This window comes from Ceratina calcarata, unplaced genomic scaffold (genome assembly GCF_001652005.2).
Source record: "Ceratina calcarata isolate Rehan_Ccalc_2016 unplaced genomic scaffold, ASM165200v1 scaffold426, whole genome shotgun sequence".
In the NCBI taxonomy this organism is placed as follows: Eukaryota; Metazoa; Arthropoda; class Insecta; order Hymenoptera; family Apidae; genus Ceratina; species Ceratina calcarata.
The window spans coordinates 28,870-38,502 of NW_017166278.1; the positions used below are offsets into that span (position 1 = coordinate 28,870).

General features: G+C 45.4%; 1 protein-coding gene across 2 annotated transcripts in view; it reads left to right on the forward strand.

The window, feature by feature from the left end:
* Positions 1 to 9,201, forward strand: part of LOC108626680 (protein SCAI) — an 11,846-nt gene extending 2,645 nt beyond the window's left edge. Inside the window, exons 2-4 of one of the 2 annotated variants that reach the window (XM_018027495.2) lie at positions 1,360 to 2,210; positions 6,240 to 6,653; positions 8,319 to 9,201. In XM_018027495.2, coding sequence (XP_017882984.1) covers positions 1,360 to 2,210; positions 6,240 to 6,653; positions 8,319 to 8,563 — 1,510 coding nt within the window. In that variant the 3' untranslated portion in view covers positions 8,564 to 9,201. The remainder of the gene's footprint in view (positions 1 to 1,359; positions 2,211 to 6,239; positions 6,654 to 8,318) is intronic. The other variant, XM_026815016.1, reaches the window with a different exon arrangement.
* Positions 9,202 to 9,633: the final 432 nt, after the last annotated feature.

A 9,633-nucleotide genomic window follows, 5' to 3' on the forward strand; every position in this document is an offset into this window, starting at 1 on the left:
TTTTTAATCTGCGTTCTGTAGGAGTCAGAATGACTCATTTCGATGTATGAAGGCATACTGCATAAAATTTTATATCAAAAAGACAAACGAAAAGGAAAATGAATATGGAAATGAATAATGATTGTAAGAAATGTCAAACAAATCATTTTGACCCCCCTTGGTAGATCTAGCGTTAAACATGATACTACGTTGATCATTTTTTACCAGGGGTAGTACAATGAGATAATGCAGAGGTGGGGAAGTACTTTCAAGCAAGAAACTTAACAAATATCCTACTAACTTAAATTTTCCATCAGATTTTAAAATTATTTTCCGTATTATTGCTATGTTAGTTATTTGTAACTTAATATTATCATTTTTTTATTATGTTCCTTTATAAAGTAATAAATTCTTCTACTAACATTATTTTTATTTGAAGTGGTATTTAAATATGTAGTTGTTTATTAAAATTTAAACATCTGGATGAATATATACATATATATGCTTAAACAAATAAAAATACCTATAGTGAAATATAAAAAATTTTAATGGCCTCCTTTATTACTACTTAATGTAAATATGGCCTCTAGTGGTAAAAATGTTTCCCACCTCTGAGATAACGTATCAATTTAGAACAGGTCCTCCTCTGGAAATTTGTTTCGACCAAACGTTTGCGATACTATTAGACCGTGACACAGGTTGGTTGGCCCACTTGGCCGTCCGGCTCGCGCGCACGTCTTTATTTACCCCTTTCGATTCTGTTGCAACCCGGTAATCTTCGACCCTTTGTCCCCTTCACTTTCGATCGTAGAGTGTCATCGGCTGGGCCAGGCCGATGGTGCGACGCGACAAAGAAGTCGATTGTCTATCCAGCTATTCAGAGTCAGTGCAGACGCGCGAGACCCGAACGACGTATACGTTGCCGGTGCACACGGGTAAACGTTAATAAATATCGGGGACGCTCTTTCACGATCGGAACCGCGCGTCAAAACAATGAAGAAAGTTTGTTGCACGCGCGGCTAACGGTTTTCAAAAGTATCGCGTTCCTTTTTTCCAATATCCAGTTTTAGAACGTCGAATAATAGTCAAGGACTAGCAGTCTCGCGTTCAACCTCTTAGCTGCTACATGAAATACGACATTCACGATTTCAAGTAAACTTATATTGTCTATCTTCTCGTCAAGTTTTTCGACGCAATAATTTATTCGTCTATAATTATTTTGGAATACAATCGCATCGTGGAAAGTAGCAGCCGAGACAGACTGCGTCGCTGTCTCGTTTAAAATGCAGCCGTAGCTAAGAGGTTGACAGTCGGAAACGGAAGAGGCACCACGACGTCGAGAGGCGTTGATTCGCTTCAGCGTGGTGTTTTGTCTTCCAGGACGATACTGGACACGAAGTACGGCCTGAAAAGGTGGCAGATCGGGGAGATCGCGAGCAAGATCGGGCAGCTCTACTACCACTACTACCTTCGCACGAGCGAGACCAGCTACCTGCACGAGGCCTACTCGTTCTACGCGGCGATCCGCGGCCGGGCTTACTACAGCCGAGCCGCGAAGGAGGACAGGAGCGAGTTGATGGTGAAGAAGCTCAGGTACTACGCCCGGTTCATCGTCGTCTGTTTCCTCCTGAACCGGATGAAACTGGTCCGGGAGCTGGTGCAGGAGCTGGACGCCCAGATCGCCGACTACACGAGCACCTACGAGCCCGAGGATCAGCTCGAGTGGCATTTGGTGCTGGACGAGATCAAGGCGTTCGTGAAGGCCGAGTCGGCCGTCGAGGTGATCCACTCGGACTCGAACCCGGTGATACTGACCTACAGGCTCGGACCGCAGACGTCGCCGCCCGTCGAACGTACGCCACCCATGTGCCTATCGCTGCAGGAGATCTTGATCGTCGGCAACTGCGCCGACCAGGTGAAGTTCAGTGAATTGTCGATGGACATGTTCAGGATGCTGCAGACGCTCGAGAGGGAGCCGAGGGACGACCCGAACCACTTGCACGACGCCTCGCCGGCCGGCAGGATGCCGTTCAGGCCCGGCGCGTACCCCGGCGCCGAGAACGGGGCACCCAGGCGGGACAATCCACACAAGTACCTGTTGTACAAGCCCACCTACAGCCAGGTACAGGTATTCCTAGCGAGCGGGTTCAAGGAGCTGCCGGCGAACGGGGCGCTGTTGCTCTACTTGTCCGCGGACGGATGCTTCTCCACCGTCAAGCACCCGGAAGAAAGTGAGTGTTCGCTTTGATCGCGACCGATCACGCTTCCGCGAGTACGTTAGAGCCTTGGCTGAGCCGTGCCGTTTTTTCTTTTTTTCATCCCGCTGATCTTCCGAGTTAGAATCATTAGGTCGCCGCGTATGAAACGTCTCCTTCGAGTACTGCGGGTTCACTTCGAATGACTCGTCTCTGCGTCACAGGGCGTTCGGCCTCTTGTAAGAAAAATCTCGAGTGATGATCGTATGACTAAAAAATTGTTTTTTTTTATTCCTAACTTTTGCCTCGTTTCGGCTTCTTATTAAATTCGCGATTCACTATGAGAAACGATACGACGTTTCATACGCATCGATCTGATAGCTAGGCAGGATTTAGCTGGTTGCTCTTCTTCATTTCGTTTCGCTGTGGGTTCTATTTTCTTGAATTCTCCGATTTGAAAACACTGGCTAGGATCGACCGCCTGTTCCTCTGTTCTCGCTGTAAGATCTGAAAATCACTCGGTGTACAGTGTTCGCTAGCCAGTCGATTGATCAAAGCACCGTTGAAAATAATTCTCGCTCGAAAAAAAACCGGTTGGTCCTCACCGTCGATCGGCCAAAAATTACTTATCGCCGCCGTTGATGCACGGCTAAAGCGAATCACCCGCTCGGCGAAGCCGAACAGCCAACGCGTGTTCCCGGTCAGTTTCCTCTAGCCGGTAATCTAACCGTGGAACGGGTTTTCCGCGTTTCCCATCGGCGGGAAAACGGCCGTGAAACGGATAAGCCGTGTCGCAACAGTGGATACAACGCGGATAAACGCGCGTCTGGCTAATTGGATCGACCAGTCGGATCATCGCCTTTCTCTTATTCGCTCGAGGGCTTCTTTCGCGTAAGATCTATCATCCGACTGTCTGTTGATTTTTCACAAACTAAATCGTGCCCCATCCACGGCGAGTCGATCATCTCTTTAACACTAGAACTACCGGCGATTGACATACACTTCTACCGGAGGGATCAAAATAATAATAAAAATAATAATACTTTATTTCACGGACTATTTGCAAATTTTAAAAAAAAGTCATAGAAAATTTTAGAAAATGTACTGAAAATGAATAATGATTGTAAGAAATGCCAAACAAGCAATTTTGACCCCCCTTGGCAGATCTAGCGTTAAAATGATCGACGATTTTATTCCCTCTTAAAGAGTATGAACGATCATTTTCTGTCTCACTGTATGCGATTCCTTGTGCTTAGGCTAGTCATCGTTTAGAGCTACTCGCTCATAGATTAGGAAGATATATCTGATTTCGCAATAGAATCTAGACCGAGCTGCGCTAGCATAGTTTCCAAACTTCCAACTATAACTTAAAATGAGAAACGCGAATCTTCTCCGACGTTCTGGCGACTGAGAGATCTCGCGGCTCCCTGAGAATCCTAAAAATAATCCGTCACGCTTTAGAAACACAGGACACTTAAACAATAATAATAAAAAAAAGAAGAAAACATGGACAATTGGTGTGTCCTTCAAAAATCGCGGCGCCTTTTAATTGGATTCGCGAAAAGATCAGCAGGAGACAACCGCTCGAGCGGCTCGAGTATGCGACTAGAAAGAACAGACCGGCCTGTTTCGTCTCCGAGTTCTTTTTTTTTTCGTCTTTAATTAGTGCCCATCCTCATGAAACTTTCATGCGGATCGAAAGAAGACATCGTCGAGTGGCCGACTCGCGAGATCCGCGCGACCGTGACCCTTTATCGCCGTTGAATTAACTAAATAGAAAATCCAGGTCGTTTAGATGGTTTCTTAATGTTACGCGTGCCTTCCTCGAATCGTTATTACCGGTAAACCGCCGATTATCCCACAGAACGTTATTACATCAATTACACGAGGCATTTGTGAACCGTACTGACCACTGGCAAACAGTTTTTACCCGAATACAATACGTAGTATGTAATAAAGTGACAGATAAATGAACCATGCAAACTTTCAAAGTCCGAAATGCTATTAGACATGCAATACACTAAATCGTTCTTTTATTTTTATTTTTATAACAGTTCTTATCCAATAATATTACGTTATTGTCGAAAAACTTTTTGCCACGGATGTTCCATTCGCAATTTTTTTATTTCATTTACATCACATTCTGTCCCTGGATTCTGTAAGAAAAAAGAACAGATCTGTCTTTCAATTAGTTTAGATGATCGATATTATTATTAGACTGCGGATTTTATGCGTTTATACGAAAATGTACATATAAAAAATGTTTGCCACGTTGAGAAATCTGCAAGATATTAAGAGTGCCTATTTAGAATACATCCTTTTAACCGATACCTTTTGCATAAAAATCCGCGGTCTAATTATTACACGTTCATCTTTAATCGACAATCATTGGTGTGCGAAACGCAGATCGTTGTGCATTGCTTTCGGTGTCTTTTGCGGTCGTCTGTTTAATTGTCGCATGTATGTACGTTGGAGCGCGTTACGAGAGGAAGTTTCACGGACGCGAGGTGAGAGCCGCTGCGAATCCATAACCTTCGCGTGACCCGTTTTCATCCGTAAAAACCCCGCGAAACGGTCTCTCAAAAATTTGACCGCCTACTTGCAAACCGTTCTTTGTGCCTACCACTCCGTTCTTTGTCGCGGTCTCCCTCCAATCGAGCAGTCTCTCTCGGTCACGGGTTACCTTGAAATCATTCACAATCATTTCACTCCGCGTATCTACACTCCTTTCAATCGATTTTCCAACTTGCCACGCGTTGTCTATCTACAATTCCATAACGTTTTACTTAGACGTCAAGTGTACAAATTAAACTACAGCCTTTTCTCGATAAATTATGTCCGAACGTCAGACATCCAAATCGATTCGTAATGATTTTCGCATTTATTTATGAATGATCTTTTAGATATGAATTTCGCAATATTTATGATGAAATAATATCGAGAGACGTTGTGAATGATTTCGAGGTAATTCTTCGGACGCTCGAGTGTCGATCAAATGGCACACGTGCAGCGCGTTGAAAAAAAAAAGAGATTCGGTGTGAAAAAGAAAAATCGACCGAAGGTCGACGATGCTGAAAAATTCAGTGAGACTGACCAGCAAAGGAAGCCGCTATTCAGAGCTGGCCGTAAGCGGCGGTGTTAAGGTTACAAGCCGGTCTGGAAGGCGAAAACGGTCTTTCAACGAAAGTAGAGTAGCGCATCCGTGTCAAGGTCATTCCGCGATAGAGATTCCGAGTGCACGGCCACCCGGTCGCGGATTCTAACTTCGCTATCAATATCGAGATGCACCGTCGATCATATCCGCGGAGATTCCTCCGGTTTCTTTTTAAACGACTCTTCATTCGAACAGTCCGTGGATTAAACAAGCATCGGTAAAGGGAAAGCGGGAACGGTTCGCGGTCAGGCAGTAGAGTTCAGTAGAAACAGACGCGACTGGTCAGACACGCGGAGTCAATCGTTGATCACTTTCGTAGACGATAAGACGATTATGTCATCGATATTTAAATATTATTTGAAGGAAATTGAAACGATATCCACGGTTTTAATCTCACGAAACAATTATAATAATAATAATAATAAAACATACTTTCGATACATCTTCGTGTGAAACGTTGCAAGATCTCGTTCCCCCTTCTGTAGAAAATCGTGCCCGAAATTTAAATCGCGCTCCTCGAACAGGTGTTTCGAATTCTTTAACGTCGTCTAAATAGGCGAGTGAAATTCATTGATAGACCGCAGATTCTTTGCGTTCATATAATTATAATATTAAAACGACGAAGGAGACTGTTATCGTAAATGCATTTTTATAACAGACGGTTAAGTATGAGCATTTGGTTCTGTATAGAAATCCGCAGTCTGTTCATGAACGTTCGAAACGTTGAGATCTCTTCTACTTCCTGCGATCTGTCGTACTCCGGGTTCGCTAGAAAAAAAAAAAGAGAAAAAAACGAGGCGACGAGGCCAAGGAGAGGAGAGCGGGTCGCGGCGCTCTCGAGGTTCTCTGACGACGTGCCGCAGCCACGAAACCGGAATTGCACGATGTTGATAAACGTTGCGATCTTGCAGTGGGGTACGACCTGGGCGGCGTGTCCACGTGCAGCAAGAGGGACCCGGAGCACGGTAAGAGGCCGACAGGTGGCAAGGAACCCCACTGCCTATATCCGGGTGACCTCTATCCGTTCACCAGGAAGCCACTGTTCGTGGTCGTCGACTCGGACAACAGCTTCGTGTTCCAGCAGATACCCCGTTACTTCGGCCAGCCGTTGATGGTGTTGATGTCGCCCCAGGACATGCCGCCGACGTTGCGCGACGTCCGACAAGGCGGCAGCCTTTTCACCCTCTTTCTCCACGCCCCCTTAGCCGCGTTCTGCCTTATATGCAACATCGGCAACCTGGCCGTGCACCACTGGGAGCGGTGCCAGCGTTACATCGAGCAATTCCTCATCGAGGCCTGTCAGCTCGTCACGCGCTCCAGATGCGGTAAGGATCCAGGACGTTGTTTTTACCACCCGGTGGCCAGAGAGAACCAGAGAGAGCTCTTTCTCTTCTAATTGGATAGGGAACGGATCGGTGAAACTTTCTTGGCTCGGGACCTCGCAGCCTTCGATCGCGCCTGTTGGCCGATGAGAATATTGCCTTTCGACAATTTATTAGTCGACCGATTTTCCAATATTCGGCGCGAACGATAAATTCACATTTAAATTTAGTAAACCATAGAACCGGCGGAGTGAATCAATGGTGTAAGTCAATGATCACGTACGGTGCGAAACTTGTACAGTCTCATCTTTATTTCGTCAACGATGAGATTAATTTTGAGACTGGAATTTCGGTAGCGTCAGTCGATAGTCGCGCACGGTACAGAACGTCTAATCTAAAGCCTATTCTCCGTCTCGCGAACGAAGAGATTAATTTTAAGAGATTAAATTCTCGAGTGTAAACGCTCGTAGAGATATTTTAAAAATCGATCCCGATAGATGACGGAGATCGTCTTCTCGGTTCGTTCACCGGGTAGCCAGGACGCGGTGAAAGGGATTTACGATTGCGTTCAGACGATAAACAGAGCTGGCCTAGATCCAACCCGTGTTTATCGCTGAACCGGCAATCTCGCCCTCGTAGACGCGTGATCTAGGGTCCGCTACAAAGAGCCACTCCATTGTTCCTCCCGCGACAGCGATATGTCGTGTGCGAGTTTTGAACATACGAGTGGCTTCCTTTGTCGCGTATCTCCTCCCCCTTTCTTTTTCTTCTGTTGGTTAAGTAAAGCTTCGCGCGGATACAATTCGTTGTCCTAAGAAAGTCTCGATCGATCGGTCTGAACGTGATTCGTTCACAAGTTCCACGACAACAGGTACTCGAGCAAAAGCAACAGTGATATGCAAATTTATTGATCGTTCATTTGGATCTGGAGACCTCGTAATTTAATTCGACGTCGACCATTCAGTCTTACAAATACAATAATTAATAACAATTTCAATATTTATTTCATTGTATAAAAAAAAAAATGCCTTCCCATGCGACGATCTGTTAGAAATTTCGAGTTTTATAAGAAATTGAATTATTCTTGGGGAACTAATATGTATCTTCTATTTTTGGTAACTTAATCACTGATTTGGAGAATCGGTTCACTCGAGACACCGTCGTCGTCGGCTTTCTTATCTGGCACAAGGGTTATCAACGCTTACGTAATCCCTGTGAGAAGTTTCTTAACCCTTGTTCTGCATCGAGGTCGAGATAAACTCGCTCCGAACATTCCTGAAAATCTTAACAGTTTATCTGATCGTTACACACGTACGGACAGGCGAGTTACACATTTTTGAGAAATCAAATGGACGTCGAATCGTTCGACGTCCAGCATCGGAATGCGACGCGCGCTTCCTAAATATCTCTGGAATGGTATTTCCTCGAACATACAAGTGAATCGCGTTCTAAATCTTCCAGTTTATAGAGTCCGCATCGATTAAACGACAAACCGATCTGTCCCTATCAATGTCAAGTATTTGTCTCAAGATTTCATACGATCTCAATCAGGAATTGTGGATGACATTCAGTCAAAAGTTTTACGAGACGATGTTTTCATATAAAAATTCCTTTATCGATTTTGGAATGTAAAAAATGAAAACCTGATGTCCCGTTACCGGTCGACAGAGACCAGCGTGTTGCAGTTCTTCGGTGACGACTTCCTGCGACTGTTGGTCGTCCGGTACGTGTTCTGCGACGTGGTGTTGAACCTTCACCGATCGTTCAGGGGTCGACAGCAGAGGCCTCGCTGCCATCCACCGTTGCCGGACGCGGAGGTCCTCGAGCACCCGAACCTCCATCACCTGGTGTTCGAGCTGGCCGCCTGCCTCGACTGCCGCGACCACTTCCCGGACAGTAACGAGCTCGCCTGACCCAGGCATCTACCCTGCCCGGCCAGCCACGAGTCCGCCTCCCTTCTGTCGCCGTACACCCACGACTACGATTATGATTACTGTAACTACAACTGCAACAATAAAATCGTTACGCTGAGACCTCATTAAGCCGCGCCTGACGAAACGGCGAAAACCGATGGAACAACTAAGAAAACGAGGACGAGGAAACAGCTCGTCACTCGGTATCGTCCCGACGACGACGTCTCAGGGTAACCCGGCGTCGTGCTCTCTTCGCCGTCAACGCTCGACGGCCGGGGCTCGATCGGGGGTCGAGGGGGGTGGATCTCGCAAGAGGAGAATGAGCGACGCCGGGTACGTTTCTCGCACGCGTCGCGCGAAACGCGTGAAGAAGATGAGAGGAGGAGGAGCGCACGCATACGCGCGTATACATACATATGTAACGAAAGGGAAGAGAGATATTATTTTCGTGGACTCGTCGTGTTCTCCCGTGGACTCTCGTTCTATGTTACACCGCGACACACCGCTGCCAGTTTTTTGCTACAGACTAGTAAACGAAACACAAGAAATACAGAGAAAAAAGTCTATATATATATAAATATATAAATATACAAAAATATATATATATATAAAATATATGATATATATATTCTGTCACTGCGTCGATGGTAAAAAAAAAAAAAAAAGAAGGAAACAAAACAAATAATTATACGTATGAGAGGAATAAAAGAGAACAAAGACATTGTGATTTCTCAATGCATGATGTATAGACGAGAGAAAGAATGAATTTGTACGCACTGGTGCTTTGTACGATTTTAAGAAGCTTTTAGCGTGTTATCGAATGAGACTCGGTTCGGTTTCGTGTATTCGGTGATTTTTCTCGGTTACTCGATTATCGAACAATATCCGACTATACGCAGGCCACGCGCACCCCCTCCCAGACCCTTCTCTGTCTGTCCCTGAGAAAAACGAGAAAAATTAACAAACAAATAGAAGTGGAAAGACGAGCGATCGTTCAAATTGCCGGTCGATCCATTTATAATGAAATAAACGAGTATTTCGTTTAATCAACACGAGAACATCCCGTGGAC